The sequence below is a fragment of the Triturus cristatus genome, chromosome 6 (assembly GCF_964204655.1).
Source record: "Triturus cristatus chromosome 6, aTriCri1.1, whole genome shotgun sequence".
NCBI lineage: Eukaryota > Metazoa > Chordata > Amphibia > Caudata > Salamandridae > Triturus > Triturus cristatus.
This window is the reverse complement of record NC_140589.1, coordinates 1,550,320,200-1,550,339,494: the sequence shown is the minus strand read 5'-3', so window position 1 is coordinate 1,550,339,494 and position 19,295 is coordinate 1,550,320,200. Positions and strand designations below refer to the sequence as shown.

Genomic DNA, 19,295 nt, shown 5'->3' with positions numbered 1-19,295 from the left:
GAAACACTCACCGACCATTCCCATGAAGCTAAACTCTCTTCTGCGAATCTCAAAGTGCTCTTTCATTCTAGATTTCTTTCTTTCCAACACAGTCAGAAATTTGTATGTACAAGGATTTAGTGGCTAAATGCCACTTCAGGGGGTATTGCAGTGAGGTACTAGTATTCGTTTTTCTTGGGCAGCTTCTGCAACAATACATTTAACATACAGGACAGCATGTGACAGAACACATGCAATGTGTGCATATAAAAAAAGAAGAAAGGAGAATTTAGGTCCATAGTGTTCTAATCAATGTCCAAGGCCTCTGGATAAACACATTGCGCTTGTGCACTCTGAGGGACTCAATGAATCAGTAGATTTGTAGAACACTACTTGTCACCAGTGAGGACATCCAGGCACTGGCGGAGTCCAGTTCATTAACCAAATAGCAAGGTTTTCAGGGACTTTCGAAACTCTGGAAGAGATGGGGAGGTCCATAGATGAAAGAGTAGCTCGTTCTATGTCTTCGCTGCTAAGTAGGACAAGAAGCGACTTCCTCACAGAATGGAGGTATTCGGTGGGACTATTGTTATGGATGAACCTGCTACAGCGATGACAGAGATATCAGCACTTGCTTTGGCCCTGTTTGATCTCTTTTTACCAACTTAATTGTTTCTGCTCCTTGTGTCGCAGCATCAGAAAAGCTCTGGCAATATGCCTGGTTCCTGAATTTGCTTGCATGTGAGGCTCCAGCCTACTTGCACAAGCTCCTACATCCCTTCCAAGTAGAAAACACCTATGTAAATAGGTCTCGTCACTTTTATTTTAATAATTCATGGAAGGTCATTGAAGGAGTGTGATAGTTGACTGGCATATACGTGTCAGGTTAGGACCTGTTAAGTTGGGAGTAATGATTTTATTTTTTGAGGGTTTGGATGCTTTAGGGGCTCTCCAGGACGACAATATTGATTCAATATTGGCACTCCTGCGATGCTTTTAAAATATATATATATATTTTTTTTTCTTTTTTTTTTTACTGATGTTCATAAACATTGGGAAGTTTTTTTAACATATGGGGTATTTAACATGAAATAATGAACATCCTACATTGTGTTAACCATTTTATAACCAATGGAGCATGTGTTTAGAGGGGTAAACTACTAATTTCTGTAGTTTTACTTCCTTTGACTTGTGAATATCTTGTTGTTCACGATCACAATGGCTGCCTTCTGAATAGATCAGATTGAGTGATTTTATGATGTTTCTGAAAATGAGGTGAAATTCAGCCAATCAGAACGCCCGTTTTGCTTTGCAAAAATATTTTTCTGTTTACCAGCAATTAATAGTTAAATGCATGGACCAGTGCCACTTAATTTTTTTCCTTGTGATTTGAAAATATTTAGCAGAAATGTCCTTTGTGAAGTCTACATAAAATATAATTATCACTTTGCCCCCGCCTCCCTTTCCCCCACGATTTTCTCTCCCCTGATCACTCTGCCCTCCCATTATCAACCTTCAACATATTCAGCAGGGTCAAAGTATTATTCTGGTGCAAATTGGAAAAAGGGGCAAAATCAGGATGCAGGAATTAATGAGCTGTAGAGTGTGGTTTTAATGCTGCCTCTGTCATAAGCATTAAATGCACACTCTGAAATGGAAGCACTTGTCGACTTGCCACCAACCTTAAATTCACTTTGATTGAAAGTAATTAAGCACCTGTCAGTTATCCAAAAAGTAGAAATCAGCGACCGCATCTAGATTACCAGTGGTGATGCAATGTGGGAGAACGGTGATACATCTGAGGATGTCATTCACGATGTGATTCATGACGTAATTCACAATGCTGTAACATTTGCAAGACTATCCACTTTTTTACTTTATTTTATAACACACTTCTCTATTGCAGATAGTGAACGTTTTGCTAATAGTATTCTATTTCGCACAGTGAAATTCAGGTGTGAGTGTATTGGAAAACATACCATCGATGTTCTGGTTGATGTCATCCTCTGCATCTAAGTACTCTTGAGACTCTTCCGACTCTTTCTCTCCGGCTGCATCATCACAAAATAACAACACAAATGGCACCATTAAAATGAACGGCAGGTGCTCTGCAGTGAACATTTAATTAGCAAACTAATTAATTCAGGTTTGCAACCTCTCTCGAAAATATCAAGATAAAAGATCTTTGGGCGCACGTTTTAGTACACGTTCTCTTTGAAGTTGTGGACTAGAGAGATGGTATTACACTGGAAAACAATCATCTCGCACTCATTGCCAATATTCTACTTTGCTGTGCATTAGCTGAATGCGGCTGGAACAGGGCAGCGTTAAATCCCACTACTGGTAAGTCTATCACAGAGCACGATAAAAAAAGACAATCTTTAGGCTATAACGTCTATGTTGAAAACTGAAAATCTTACATTGAGTATCTGTGATATTAGGAACTTTCAATACTTTTATAACCACACTGAAGGTCCCATATTCTTTATTCCAGATACCATTATTGGGGCGACAAAAGGAAAGAAGTGACATTACAAATCATTAGCGTAGTCATAAATTGGTAAGCATTTACAACTTATCGTCTATAAAGGTATGAATGATGAATTTTCTGTAAAAGATGAGTTATGATCACACAACTTTGGGGAAGCAGTAAATGATATAGCCTATTACCAATAAGGTTCATATTTACACACAGCACTGTTTCAAATAAAAACAGACATATGCTATTGACATGTGAAATGGACATCGGATATAAGATCTCAGTGTGTCAATATGTTAATATGACAATTAAATGAATTGCGAGTGTATATATGAGGTTTATGGAGAAGGATATGACTTGATTATGTCAATAGCTGTTAAACTGATAATGGGGTGAAGATGTAAAATCAATAAATTTGAGGTATAGAAAGTGTAATGGGTTGAGAGATATGAAATCGAAACGAAGTTTTAATGCTTTAGAAATGCATTAGAATGCATGGCCTAACAAGTGAGGAATCAGGATATATGAGCTGCACAAAAGTATGTTAATAGGATAATGAAACATTCATATTTATCACATTTAGAAAAAGTGGTATAATATCCAGGTGATGTTTATGTGTAGCATTGGTCCAACATCATATACATCATCTTAATTTGTTTCTATCTTTGTTCTCTTCTCTTTACTTGTAACTGCCCTTTTTTCTATTTTAGCGATCTCTTTCATGTCTCCTCTCCTCTTTCTTTTTTCCCTTTCTTTCATTTTCATTTTTCTTCTTTTATCCCTCCTTTTTAATTGTAATCCATTTTTGTTACTTTCCATATCTCTCTTTATCTCCTTTCTCTTTTACCTTCTTTATTATTTTTTCTTATTCTCCTGTTTTTCTATTTATTCTTAAACTTTAATTCATTTCTGTTACTATTCACACTTCTCTAGTTTCCTTTCTTTCTGTCGAGTTTGTTGGGAACCTTGCAAAAACTTAAGATGGAATGTTTAAGCTTAGTTCTATACGACAATATAAAATACTGGCACTTGTCTTTTATCACTTGACTAACACGAAATAATGCAGTAGAATGATATACAATTTGAAGTAAATCATGTAGAGAAGTGCACTATAATTTTAACGTTGACACTGTATTGTATTTTATAATATTTTATAACTATATTATGTTTTATTTATTTCAACAATGAGAAAGGGGTTTTTCCCTCAAAACATGTGTTAGGTACCTAATGATACATAGAATAAATGAATAGGTAGACCGCTCACTTTAATATTATGATTAGCATACTTAGTGTGCATCAAGTATTCTGGAGAGTTAAAGAAGAAGTGTCGGTGGAAGGTGATATTTTGGGGAGTGATAAGATTTCCCACAATCCTCCAACCCCAACTCAGATAAAATTTACAGAATCAGGACACATTCCTTAAATTATTTTCCATTTTCCGCAGTACAATGGAAACATGTAAATTCTGATTGTATTGGTCTTTTTAAGTGTCTTGGATAGAATTTGAATTTTCGGGTAGGTTTGGTTGCCTACTTTTCTAAATGGATAGAGTAGAAGTTAATCAGACATCCTACCACGGAAATCAACATTGAATTTCTCAAAGACTGTTTCTTCAGATAAGACTTTCCTAAATCTATATTTATTGATAATGGAATGCAATTCACTTCTTATAAGATAAATAATTCTCTGTACAATGTGGTATTTGTCATAAACACACACCCTACTTTACAACTAGGTGCATAGGTGAGGTTAATAGGGTTTTTACTGAAGGTATTCGAGCTGCTTTAGCCAATTCCAGATCCAGACACGTTAAGAGTGTTATACAAGAGAAAATGTGGGGTACCACAAGACTCCATATTCTACAACTGGATTTTTCTTCATTTGAGATACTTCAAAACAGAATCCTATGTCTGACATTAATCCTCACATGATGGGAAAATAAAAAGGTTATGAAGTGAACCAGCAAACGCATGAGTTAGCTACTGAGAGAGTAGGGTTTAAATAACATAATTGCAAGTATGGTACAAATGAATCCAAATTAGAAGTGGGGGATTAGGTGAAAGTTAATAGTTCTAGAAATGTGACTAAAGGTAGTACTACATTTCGCTCTACGAAAATAAAATAAAATCAAAATGGTATATGTGCTGAAGATGTTCAATCTGATACTTCTTCAGGGAATGATAATGAAAATGTGGACGAACATGCTCATAGAGATTATTCTGCAAGAGTTTCTTGTGATGTTCCAGGTCATGAATTCAACCGTGCAAATCCTTAGAATTTGGAAGTCAGAAGTTCTAGGATTGATTGTAGCCTGCACATTTAAAAGATTATGTGTAGTTTTCTTATATTGGTGTTGTTTCCATATTATTATATATTTACTTGTGTGTTCTAGTGTTTATCTGTTTGACATAAGTGTATCGTACTGTCATTTGCATGTTTACAAAGTGGAGAGATGTGTTGTATTGCATGCCGTGTCATGTCTCATGCTCTGTGTCAGTCCACTATCGTCCATGATATGTAGTCTTTTTGTCAAGCATCTCTGTCCTTGTGTGCTGTCCAATGTGAGTTTACTTCTGTATTATAATAATATTTTCCTTTGAGATACAAGCAGTTTGTTGCAGAGCTTTCTCTGCATATCGGCTCATTGGATGGTCTCGTAAATACATCACTTTTATACTTGAAGGGGTAGCTTGCTCCTTTCCTATAGCACTTTGTGTACATTTTTGGGGTGCATAAGGCCCACAGGCAATTAAATGATTCGTTCATCGCCTTGCTCAAAGTATATGGTAGCAACAAATTAGATCTTTGGTATTACCTGAGGACAGTTATATCTCATTATAAAACACACAAATAATCTCACAATTTAAGGAAACTTTACTGAAACTAGATATTCCTTAGTCTATCTGTTGGGCATTTTCCTCATTGGGACTCCACCTCCTGTGACATTCCAAAGAGAAGAACACATTTTGACTTTGAGGAACAGAGTTGAGAACGTTGTTTTTGTAAAGAATGGAAGATTTGTGTCAGAGAAAAACATTTTCCAGCGGTTTAAGAAAAGTCACCACTTGGGGGTGGGGGGCAGGACTCACTGCAGGTAGAGTCCAGGTACAGGGTTAAAAGTGATTGGAGCATTGCACGTCCCTGAGGCTCTGATCCGGAGGCCAGCCAAATAGACCTTGGAGCCACCCTGCTGGTCCTGGCTTCATGATGCAGCTGCAGTCCTTATCACTCAGGCAGCAGAGTAGCAGTCCTCCTTGCAGCAGAGGAGCACAGCAGGCCTTCTGAGTCCTCCACAGGCCCAGAGGTGTACTGAACAGTTGGGTCTGAAGGTCCAATATTTATACTTGGTGCCAACTTTGAAGTAGGACAAGGTTTTCAAGGTTTCCACTCTCAGAGATGTTTGGTATTTCCTCCCTCCCTGTCATGACCCCAGCTTGTCTGGTGACACAAAAGACTAGTGTCAAATCATTTGCAATTGTGCTGAGGCAGAGGTTTTTTGATGTGCAAGTTTGGTAGGTGACAGCTCTGCTCCCCTATCAAGTCAGAGATGGCCCATCCTGCCAACACCTATTCCCCTCTTTGTCTCACTCTATTGGAACAATATTCAAAGACCAACTGCCAGCTTCACAAAGTCATGTGTCCCAGAATACACACTGCAGGCACCAAATGGTTGGGACAAGAACATTGAAACTTTCTAGAAGTGCAATTTTCAGAATTGTGACTTTGCCACTAAAGAGGGTGTTAACTTACAATTCTTTAAACTCCAAACTCAACTTCCTTACCTGCTCCTAATTTAAAGCTATTGCATATTAAATTTAATAAGGTAACCCAATGTTATCCTATGTGAGAGGCGAGCCTTGAAGCAGTGAAAAAATAATTTTGGACTTTTGACAACCAGGACATTTAAAACGTCAAAAGTACATGTCCAACATTATAAATACACTGTACACTGCGATATTTGTTAATTAGAGCCTATAGTAGGGTCACATATATGTAGTAAAAAAGATGGTTTGGGCTTGGCAAAAAGTTTATTTTGCCTGGCCGAAATGGCACTTTAAAAATGCACACACAGGCTGGAATGGCAAGTTAGAGACATGTTTAAAAGGGCTTAATTGGGTGGCAGGCCCACTAGTAGCTTAAAATTTACAGGCCTTGGGTACATGTAGTACCAGTTTACTGCGGTCTTACAAGTAAATTAAATGTGCCAATGGGATGTAAGCCTGTTTTACCATGTTAAAAGGAAAGAGCACAAGCACTTTAGCACTGGTTAGCAGTAGTAAAGTGCACAGATTCCTAAGGCCAACAAAAACAAGATCAGCAAAACTGAAGGAGTAAAGCAAAATGGGGGAAAACCATACTAAGGCTGACAGGACTAACAAGCCCCGTCCGCTCTGAAAAAACTCCAATGGTGTTGAGGCCTATATTGTTGTATCTTTGGGAGCTTGTTTTTTTGAAAAACTATAAATTTGACGGCTGGCCAACATGACTGATGGTACCATCTGTGAAAACGTTTCCTACTTTTACAGGATACACCATGACTGCAGTTCCTTTCAAGGTAGAGAGTTGCCCACAAGGCTGGTGCAAAACTGTAAAAATTTGGTGGGAAGAGGTCCCACTGTTTGGCGGAGGTATTGTTCTCCGCCATTCCCACCTGGCAAATTCCAATTGTCAAACTTTAATTCAGGCCCTAAGAGTTAACAATGTGGACATTAACTGGTCAAGAGTGTTCTGGTAGATTATTACAGAAACTGTTGTATGTGCTTAGATTGCATTGTCTTAATGTGCATTAACTACACTGAACTGAGATGGAGAGATCTCAATTGCATTTGAATGTTCAAGAAGTTACCTAGTAAGTGTCTATACTTGAAGTGGATTGATGCCTGATCTACTTAAGTCTATGTAGAAATGGCCAGAGGGATGATTGTGCACTGTAAGAGACAGAGTTGGCGCTTGACAGAGTAGATACTATTGAAGTTCCTGTGAGAAATACTGATGGGCGATGGAGCACAGCAATCCAGGAGAGGTATATGGGGCTCAAGCAAAAGCCCCAAATAGGATGTCAGGAGGAAAAGGGCTCTCACAGATCATATCAGAAGCCATGAGCTACAAATGAGCCCTGTCTCATGTGCTAAAAAAAATCTGAAATCACAGGACAAGGGCAATGCGGATATTGGTACAGAAGAAGATCCCAATCAAAGATAGTAGTAGAGTTGAACACAGAACAGTTAGCAGCTGCTACTTCTGATTTAGCTTCATCTCCTGGTTCAGCCATTGACAATTAAGGTCTGACTATAAAAGCCTCACAAGAAGCTAAACAGTGTCCTTGATAATAGGCCTCAATGCAGATGAACAGAACTATTGAAGACATTAAAGTGATTTTAGAGAACTACTGCCAGTCTGTGAAAGATTGTGTTCACAGCTGAGAGGAGGAATATTTTGAAAGACAACAGATGCATGAACTGTGGGTACTACTTTGCCCAGGAAGTCCCCTATTGTCTTGCAGGTGGCAAGGGTACCTTGGTGGGGTGTAGTCACAGATCATATTCATTACTGAGATGGTCAGGTAATATTAATTAATTAAGCTGCATAACTTGGACAGCACAAAAGGCAGCAATCAAGTGGACTTTGTCACATGTTTTGTGATTAGTTTTTGTATCACTGTGATCAGTGGAGGTTATACGTGTTGTGATCAATGAGACCATTCATGATGCTATTTGTGAGATGGTGTGACATCACCTGCAGGACATTGTTATGTAAACTGTTTCACTGCTACATGTCAAACACGCATAATTCCACCACAGTAACAAGTTCAGTTTCTACAATGACAGAACATTACACAAAGATGCCTTACAGTATATAAATTATTAGTGCACATACCATCATTGTTCAAGTTTATATCATTCTCTGCATCTACAAACTCCTGTGATTCACTGAGCTCGGAAGGTGGTTTCTCCTTGTCTTCTGCTGAATCTTGAAATATTGGAATGTGAGAAACAACAAAATAAAAAAATAGCATTAATATGTGCCATCAAGGACAGAAGTAAAAATATACTTAACATATCTGGACATATTAGGTGTCTCATCAGACAGGTAGTTGCTACTTTTCTGGAGAATGCATTTTCTGTACCATACCAGTCTGTCCAGGAGTTTGAACCCATAGTAGACTAAGTTAGGTTTCAATTCTTCCGAGGTTGATAGACTCAGTACTATTAAATGTGTATTATGTGTTGCTTAGAAATGTTTAAAACTCAGTTATTATAAGCAAATGTTTATTATAATACATGGTAACTTCCAACTCCTGTCTAAAAGCCTGTATCTAATTTCAATATTATGGTCAAGTTGTGACATCTCTAATTACCTGTATTGAGAAATGACATAGTTGCTCAACTCTAATATAGATTTACAGTCCACTGCTGAGAACTATACCGGTTGTTAAAGGCCCTGAACCTGAGTTATATTATAACAAGGGAGAGGGCATTTAACAACCAGTGTAGTCAGATACAGAAGGGCTATAAGGCTGTTAGAACACTCGGCTGACTGAGGCTGTAAACAGAAACTTTTTGGAATGTTGGAGGAGTAATAAGCCTACACCACCATCAGTATTGACCCTGAGCCACCCCACTATCTCCATTGGAGCTCCCACCATTTTTGTATGCTAATTACTAATTACAGTTGTGGGGTAATGCCACAATGTCTGCTGCCAGGGCCAGCAGCCAAGGTGAAAGGTAGGTCACAGAGCATAATTACGGCTGCAGTTTTAACAACGAAATAAGAACTAGCTGTTCTTCTTCTTTTTCCTAATGTGAACAGAGATCATCAAAGAAGAGAAATGTATCTCAACATGTGTATTTTCTGCTCGCTATCGATTTTTGCAGGAAAAATAGAATTTCTCTGCATGGTTTTATACATTTTCAGCAACAACATTTTTTGCAACAAATTATTAACTGATTTTTGGCATGCTTAATTTGACACTACAGTTCTACTCTTATGCTTTGTGCCAGCAAACATACTGCCTCCTTTATATAAAAAAAAAGCCCAGCACCAAAGTGGGTTGTGGAAAGGATGATAAAGTGCCCACATGCAATAAGCGACAAATACCACCTGTTGTGTGTTATACGGCTATTGTAAGTCACCTTAGAGATCCATGAACATATTAAGAAATTTGGCCTAATTTCTCTATATGGTCATAGAATTCCTCGGGGACTTGCAACATCCTTATAAGGTACAGCAGGAAGTTCTTCATCCTTGTTCCATTCACTCTCCCCACCCTTTCCCAGTTTATGATAGTACAAATGTCCTATGGCTAAGAAACGCCCCTCAGAAACTGTCTGTGCCCCTATTAAACTGTAAAGAAATAACACATTAAATGTGTGTTATTGAACTGGAGCTTGATAGGCAGCACAGGGTAATGAGACAAGTTTCTCAAATGCCCTGCATTGTTTAAAAATGTAGTATATCAGTGTGTGTGTAACAGAAACAGTATTTTTACTAAGATGCCACTTGGAACATGCATTGAAAAACCAATAGGTCTAGCTTTTGCGTGCAAACATATGCAGAAAGCATTTGTGGATGCCAGTGTTTGCATATTAACCTAGAAAACTTAGTTTTGCCACAGCTTGTTTACTTGTGTATATGGCATGCTCAGAAGGCTAAATGTGAATACTAACAACATTTTTAAAAAGCCTGCTGCAGTGAAACTGAAACAAAAAAGTATATGGCCTGATTAAGAGTCTGGCGGTCATGCAACCAACAGCCTTTCCGTGGCAGACCACCGTCCGCCGCATTACAACTTGCAAAATCGTTGCAGTGGAGTACCGCCGGCTGTTCGAGGGAACACTCATTCCCTGGAGGTGGCGCAGCTGCGCCACAATGCAATATGCTGAGCGAGGACTGGTGCAGTCCCGCTCAGCATATTACGAGTTCGTCCACCACCAGCATTTCATGGTGGGAGCTCCTCCATGAAAAGGCTGGTGGTGGAGGGATAAACGGGGCCATACAGGACCCCTATGTGCCCCCTGCATGGGGATATATTCAGAGGGGCACAACATGTGCCCCCCTGTCTGTAGCCTCACAAAGCTCCAGCACACATCCATGCCGTGCTGGAACTTTTTGGTCATTCTCATTGCGGTGCCTGTTTTCCAGGCACCACCATGGGAAAGTCAAAGAACTGCCGACTGTATTACGAGTTGAACTCCTATAACACGAGTTTAACTCGTAATACGGACCTCGGTCCTTGCAAGGGTTTGGTGCAGTGTAGGAGGCGTTGCGCCGGCGCCGCTGCTCCAAACTCATAATCAGGCCCATAGCTTTTTCTATGAATCGCATGAATTACGTAAAGCATTTTATTTGTGATCATTCAGAGTCTGCTCGAGATGTAAAATGATCTCTAATACATGGCAATGCAGGCACTCCCTAGCAGGTGAAATGATACACCAAACAGCCAACAGCATGAGCTGAGAGTGTAATGCTCCTCTGGGCACAGCGCAGTCCCTCTCTGTATATATGTTAAATAATTAGTGTCAACAGATTAGCAGATAGCTATGCTGTCAGGCCAGACCTAAAACATCTAGACATTTTTAAGTCTTTGATGAACAGAGAGGGAACAAAATTAACTGTTGGTAAGCAGTTACGTACTGAATACCCATACCAGAGAAGAAGCAATGCCCAAATGTCAGTAGAAATTACATGCAGAGTTATATTCACCCCTCTGATGGGTGGTCTATGCATTGAGATCAGTATTTAGCAGATGATGCCTGGATTAAAACACAGTTTGTTCTGTCACTCTCCTGCAAACTGATAGAGTTCAAGTGCCTTTAAAATTCAAAGACACCTACACAGAGTGTTTATGATTGGCACCTCACATGCAAAACAATCCTGGTAAACACATACAATAGCACCTAATCCTAACCTATGATGTGAAAAGAAAATGAAAACATTGCAGATTATAAAAAAAACTAAGACCATAAATTAGTGCCGGCCGGGCACGGTTATTACACGGAGAGACAACAAAGGCACTAGTGAGTGACTCACCGGCGGGCGGCACTGCATTCGGCAGCAGGGAGTGGAACAGGCAGAGGCAGGGACTAGAAATAATTAAATTATGGGCAGCTCTCTCACGAAGGTGTCGACGTCGTCTTGGTCTCTGCTGGCTTACTTCAGGAATGCTCCTCGAGACCTCGACCTGGCCACTTTTTAATGCGCATGATCAACACCGGCTGCCCCACCCTAAGGTGGATGAACTGAGGAGACTGCGCGCACCGCGCAGACACGGCGGCGGCCGCAGAGATATCAGCGCGCTGCGCCCGACCTACCCTCACAGTGCTCCAATGCAAATGCATGCCATTATTTATGCAGATTGAATGACTCAGTCAGAGATAGAATTGTGCCTGCTTTTTTTTCCCGGATGGAGCGCGGAGCGAGGAGAGACTCATGCAGAGTGTGAGTGAGTCGTGACTCTTGTGAACTTCTCTGATTTTCTCATTTCTTTTTCTGACTAACGCCATCGGCCGGACCAAAATTCGGCCCCAGCACCAAAACCGGCCCCCTGCCAAAACACCGGCCCCCACCCCATCCAGCCTACCGGGGGATTGCCCGGTGCCCGGCATGGCCAGTCCGGCCCTGGTGATAACATTAGCTATTTATTTATTTTTATAGTTTTGTATAGTGCAAACTCGACCTGAATGTATCAGAGTGCTTTACATAGTTGTCAAAGTAATAGTTAGACTAGTTACATATGGCGTAAATACATTACATAGCAACAGTATGCACAAGAGGTATACGATAAACAATCGTAGTTGTATGAATTACATATGGAGTAGATACAGTTACATGAGGGTAGGCAAGGATACATGGCTACAATGTATACCAGAGGTATATGATGGACAGTTAGATATGTGGGCGATATAGTTCTGAGGTAGATTATTATAGGGTGTGTCGACTTCGGTACATGTGTGCGCATAAGCTAGCAGTGTTGATGTGAAATGGGAAAGAAAGCATATAGGCATAGAATAACATATAGGCAAATAAAAACAATGTAGACAAGTATTGACGTAAAATGAGCAAAAGAACAAATAGGCATAAAATAAAAGTGTAGACTATCAGTGTAGACATAAGGACATATGCTATGCACAGGATGGTAGTGTGGGCATCCAGTAGCAAGTTCTGGCCTAGAAGTGTCCATGCTTCCTCGTGGATGTCGTAGGGGGAGCCAGTGAGCTCAGATTGGGGGATTTTAAACAAATAGGTGTTTGTTGCTGTAGTGGGGTTAAGGAGCAACAGATTCAGTTGAAGAACCCTGCCAGCTGTATCAGGAGCTCCTGCGGGGGTGAGGAGATGTTACATGCTAAACACAGCGCGTTTCAGCTGCAGTTGTAGCCGAAGCATGAAAGTCATGACAGCGGGGACAGTGTGGCAGGAGCGACCCACAAGGGACAGGACGCTAGGCCATTAATCCTCTATGTGATCACAAGCTTGCGATGTTGGGAGTGCGAGCGATGCAGCTCCAGGCACAATGTAAGAGTGGGCGGTCCTTTGCTCCTGGTACATATGAAGACGGTGACCCACTCGCCCACGACTAGTGGAGCAGCAGGGGTCAGTCAGGGAGGGTGGGTCATGTGAGGGATGGCGGGGGCTCAGAGGAAGAGATGGGAGCCTCTTCACTATCCCTGGTCCTGGTGAGTCGCACACTTGGGGGAGGTGGAGGAGTGTCACTTGGTCAATAGTCATCAGGGTCCTTGCCCTGCACGCCCGCAATACTCGGGCAGCAGTGTGGCTAGCTTGACTCGACCAGTCAAGCTAGCCACTCCTAGAACACATGACAGTCCCAAAGCAACCTGGCAGTCCCTTGGGCAGACAGGAGCTGGTCATGCAAGCAAGGGGGCAGCATTAGGCTTCCCTCTTGTTTTTCCACTTTTTGGCGCTTTTCTGGCAAGCCGGGCATTTGAATGGGGTCAGTTGTTGCCCTGGAGACAGGGATGAGACTGTATGAGTCCAATAAGAAAATATGCTGGCAGGTGATCAAGGCAGGCAGTGTCTGACCCAGACAGTGTCTGTGAGCCCTTTGGAGCCCAGGGTTCGAGCTGCGCTGGAGGAGCAGGTAAGGCGATCTTTGTGCACCATCTGGGATAAATCTCCCAGTTGCCTCACCATTACTGCGCAATCGTCGGGGAGTTACCATGACCAGTTTACAGCATTGGTTACAGCACCGATGGCCGGTCAAGTGCTGCGGGCTGAGTGAGGCTGATAGCAAAGAGGGGCAGTGGTAGGCTCTCCTCATATCATCATGGCCGTCTCATTCTCTCTATTCCCCGCTCCGGCAAGTAGTAGGTGTGCAGGAGATAGGAAGAGGCAGTGTCTGGGGGCCCCTGCAGTTAGTCCTATAATAGTTGTCATTCCTTGAGAGGTTCTGACTGCACAAGAACCGCAGGGCTGGCGGCCGTCTGCAGGCACCCAGCAGGGAAAGTCTCCCAGGCTTATCTCCCTATTGCATGGTCTTTGTTACGATCTTTTCTGTGTTGCCCTGGACACTGCTCTCAACTCTTATCAGCTGTGCAGAATTGCGAGTACATTTCCATCAGTTCCAGACTGGCGGTGACTCGGTGGGGGGGCTTTTTTGGGGGTTTACGCCAATGGCAATCCCTAGTCTGGGGAGCTCCCGGCAGGATTGCCTTAACAGGCGGCCATCTTGGCAAAAGAAAAAACAGATTGCTATCATCTGAATATAGGAATTTGTTTTGTAATAAAAAGTTTATGTACCAAGGCAAATGTTGGGATCTTATGTCTGAAGCTATCGCCTGCCAAGATAGTACAGAATTCTGAAAATGTGTGTGCTATGGCTCACAGAAGACCCAACATTCACACAACTATGCAGTCTCAGAGGGAGCATGGGTGGCATACTTGAGTGAAATATATGGGCCTGTTATCACAGACTCTTCTCCTCTGGAATATACAAGCAGTGAATCTTTGATATACTTGGTTTCTGTGGAATCAATACAACTTACAATGTGATCTTTAAATTTACCTAGAACTGTCGGCCCTGGTAATCTTCCAGCAGTTATAATCAAAACTAACACAGACAGGTGCTTTTGTATACACTTTTTGTTATGCAATTGAAATGAGTTGCTTCCTAGAAAGCTGTAAAAGAGCTACGAATAAATGTATATGCAAAATGTATGAGATACATTACTGAAAAACTACTGACTCATTGATGCAGGGGCAAGGGTGTATGCTAAATGTATATTACAATACATAAAAGAATGGATTGCAGAGAAATTAGGGCCCGATTTAGATTTTGGCAGATAGGTTACTCAGTCACAACAGTGGTGGATATCCTGTCCGCTAAAATATAAATCCCATAAGCTATTATGGGATTTATACTGTGGCTGACAGGATATCCATCACCATTGTGACGGAATAACCCATCTGCCAAAATCAGGCCCTTAATGCATATTGAACAGGGTGTATCCAGGTAAGGCTACTCTATTTATTTAAAATTAGAGGCACCAGCCCAAAAATCAATAGATCAATGGGGAAATGTTTTTTTTCCTTACTCTGTTGCAAAAATTGGCAGGGAGGGCCGTCATGCAAGGTTTACTTTTATTAGTAAGGAAAGGACACTGGTCCAGCTGGGCAAATGCTGAAATTGATATCATTTCGGCTTTGTCTACAGCAGAGAGTCTGAAGTGCGGGCCTTATTCTCCATTGCAGGTCTTTGTGAATGCAATAAATACTCTGGATGAGAAATGTTGGTACCCGTATTTCATGCTTATAAAGCTCCACCTCATGCTCAGATTCTTAAATTCCTTGGGACCAAACTGAGGGCTGCTGCTTGAAACATGTACTAGCCATTTGACATAGTACCATGGTTCAGGATATTCAAATTGAGTTAAAGCTTACTTCATGGTGAGATAAGGAGGCATTTCAATCACTGTGATATTTGGATACATGAATCCTACCTACTGAAAATAAAATATCAATAAATTGTTATGACAAATAAATATCTAGTAAATATCAGTGGGCTTTATCTGTAATGAAACATATGTGTTTACTGAGGAGCCTATGTTTACAGGACATATTTGTTAACACATTTGTAAATATGTCAAAATCAAACTTAAACATGTTGGCAGGCTAAGTCTCAAATCAACATGATAGTGCATAGCTAGAATCACAATCATCAATTTTCCTGGTTAGATCTTTTAGAGATGATGATACACATTTTCTGTGAACAACCGAGTTATGGTACTCTGATATGAAACCTGGAATATTTACATTTGATATTTGCCATAATCCTTTTTATGTAAACCTCAAACCATAAGCTGGTTTGATGTAGGGGGGAGTGTACTAGTGAACATATTTCATAAAATATTCAATGTATTTTATTGCATTGTAGACCACTTTTAAATCTAAGACTAAATGTTTTTAATCTGTTTTTATAAAGTATAAAATCTTGTCTCGTGAATTGCCCAAATCTCTTTTTGATTGACATGACAGATCTAAATATGACCTCTGCTTTGGCTAGTATCTTAAAAATTCCAAAAGATATAAATTGATTTCTTACCATTGTAAATGTCAAACTGGACTTCTCTACTGATTTATGAAGAGTTAACTCTTTAGAATATTGGGAAAGTTTTAGCTATTTTTTTTCATTACCAATTTTATTGATTTTATGAGAGACCAGTAACAGAGAACAATAGACCAGCAATTGTACAAATATCAGTGCAAATTAGAATTGAGATGATATTACACCAGCGTACATGACCTGATATTCAAGGGAAAGACAGCGCAGCACCCACTCCAGTCCTCGGTTGCTCAGCGAAAGTGTATCACCCCAACCCATTTGCCCCACATTCTGTGAAATGTCTTTGGGCATCCTCTGGCCTCGTACAGGGGCCGTTCCTGTGCAGCACACCAATCCACCCCCCCTGCGACAATGTGTCATGGGGGAAGCAGTCGAGTTCAGCCAGTTTGCCACAATGTCCCTCTTGGCCACCATCATGGCCTTGTTTAGAAAGAGTCTGTCAGCTTTGGAGCCATCCATCCCTCAGTGATTCCCAGGAGAACATTCATTGGGTTGAGAGGGACCTCCCATCCCAGGACCTCAGTAAGCTCCCCTATCACATATTCCCAGTAGCGCGTGACTGCAGAGCAAAGCCATTCCATGTGGTAAAAATCAGCTTGTGGGTGATTGCAGCGGTGACAGGAGGCATCGGATCGGAGCCCAGCGCGGTGGAGGCGCAGCGGTGTGAGATAGGCGGCATGGAGGTAGTATACTTGGACTAGGCGGAGCCTTGCCGAGGCTGTGATTGTTTTGGAAGCCAATAGTGCATCTCTCCAATCGGCGTCCTCCAGGGACCCAAGCCATCCCTCCCATCTGTCCCTGAGCCGGGATAATGTGTTGGGAGTGTTGTTTGTAAGGAAGCGATAGATACAGGAGCTCCCCCCCTTCCCCAAGTTAAGTTTTAGCTATTTTATTAGGAAGTTAATGAAAATTGTTTTAATGTTTATGCAATTATTATGATTTAACAAATTATGGTCTAGTTAGACTTATGTGCATTTTTCCCACAAGTACAACACTTTTAGGGCCTGATTATGAGTTGAAGTGTACTGATAAAAGGTGCAAACTCTGGCACTTTGGGAAAGCAGCCTGCCTATACCTTGCAATTCTGAGTTAGCCTCCATGGAATGGGTACTAGCTTTACTTACAAGCTTTTCTGGGTGGGTCAGAATATCTATAGAATTACCAATTAGGTGGGAATTAATGCTCCCATTTACTAATTGTTCCGAGGAAGGGACACAGTAGGCTGTGGGTTGGCAGAAGGGGGCAATCTAGGTTCTTCCATGCTGTAGGAGAGATCAGGTGGGAGCTAGGCTAGCTTGTGCTTCCAGCCTTGCCTGATCTGTGTGTGATTTAACTAGCCAGAGGTTTCAGCTAGTAAAATCAGGCCTGGTATTTCTCCAGCAGGAAACTTCAGGTACAGGAGCATGGAGTAACTGTGATTCGGTGGATTGATATCCAAACCACCCAATTCATAATCAGGGGACTTACTAGTGACAATAGAACTGTCCAAAAAGAAAAATATGGATATATATATATATATATATATATATATATATATATATATATATATATATATATATATATATATATATATATATATATATATATATATATATATATATATATATATATATATATATATATATATATATATAAATAAATATATAGTGCAAAACGTAAACTTAACTTATAACAGGAGGGCGTCTTAAGAAAACAGAATAAAGTAAATTAATTGTACGAATGTTTCAAAGGGTATTTGCATCTTTGAACTAAATAAAAAATAGAGTACCCATCAAAATGAGTGAATGCCTGTTAATTAGACCATCTGGGTACAACTTTATTCTCCAGGGTTGTATTTTTGTAATGGTGAAACAATTCCTATATAGTAAATGTATATAATTAAGACATTCCTAATCAAAATAAAACAGAAAATATAACTGTTTACACAATTATGTGGCAGGACATTGGGTGCAAAGTTGTACACACTTGGAATCAGGCCATGTAATACATGCAGTGCAGAGTCTAAAACTTAAGATGAGAACTGTATGCTGACTGATTTACTGCATGCATGCATCATAAGTGTAAACTAAATGAACTTTTGAATAGGCAACTACTTTATTCCACGACTCAGAGAAGTTTTCAGATGAAATAAAGAACAAATAACTTAAACGGGTACACGCTTCCACAGCCCTAGCATCCCTCCCTAAACTCTCTTATCTTACTATCTTCCCATCTCCACTTCGTATTAGTCTAAACTTCCCCCAAATCACAGCTTTGACAATTCACACAAATCCTCCACTGGTAGAAGACGTTTCACATTCTGCAGCACAAACCGCCACCCACAGAAACTGATCTATGAGGTTAGCCATTCAGTACATCTTGCAAAATATTCAAAAATCCCCATTCGTTTGGGTAAAATAGTTTGCTTGCATGTTTTGAGATGAAATCAAGGGTCAGAGTCCAATGTTTTCAGAATTTGCTAGTTTCCCTTCTCATGCTGTGACCTATGTTTTCTATCTTTCAAAATAGCAAACACTTTGGAATAATTTGTCAAAACCCTGTACGTTTTTTGTGCCAGTACTTCATAACGGTCTGTCTCGTTATTTCTACAAGGTGTGAAATCGTATTTATTGTATTTGAAATTCAGTGAGCAAAGTATTTAGTTTGGTGAATCTAAGATTACAGCCATTGAGTGTTGTGACATTTTGCCTTTTCAATTATCTTCCAACACTGAGGTCAAAATGAATTTAAAACATGTACATTGCCACAATATGTGCGTGTTGTAAGGATGATAAGTAGTCCAGGTAAGTTTCCAAGTAGATTTATTGTAAGTTAGATGTTACAAGGATGAGAGCCCCACCAGGAGCAGCCTCACTGCTGCTCAGCCCATCCCCAACTGACACTCACACACACGAACATTCCACTCACCAGCATTCTCTCACACATACACTCAGGCTGAGGAGCAGCAGTATAACACATCCCCCTTCTTTGTAACGGAAAAGAAGGGAGACACAAAAGGCATTATAAACAAAGCATGAAATAAATAAGCAGAAATGGAAAACAGTGACACAAGTACAAAGGCTCATGCACACCAGCACACCACCATCCCCCTTTCTAACACACAAAAAACTCAAACACTCCACACCACAGACTACATACCAACCCAAGTACTAGGATCGTGCAAGCTGGCCAGGCAAACACGAAAAGCACAAGAGAACCAACCATAAAAGTGTGAAAGAAAACTGACCAAAAAGAAAAAAAAACAGTACGTAAGCATGGGAC

The 19,295-nt window shown here is 40.6% G+C and overlaps 1 protein-coding gene across 1 annotated transcript in view; it reads right to left on the bottom strand.

Moving 5' to 3' along the window:
* LOC146821651 (uncharacterized) overlaps window positions 1-19,295 on the bottom strand; it is a 2,850,214-nt gene that overhangs the window by 34,164 nt on the left and 2,796,755 nt on the right. Inside the window, exons 13-14 of the mRNA XM_085609890.1 lie at window positions 8,336-8,428; window positions 1,959-2,030 (exon numbers count right to left, since the gene is read on the bottom strand). Coding sequence (XP_085466016.1) covers window positions 1,959-2,030; window positions 8,336-8,428 — 165 coding nt within the window. The remainder of the gene's footprint in view (window positions 1-1,958; window positions 2,031-8,335; window positions 8,429-19,295) is intronic.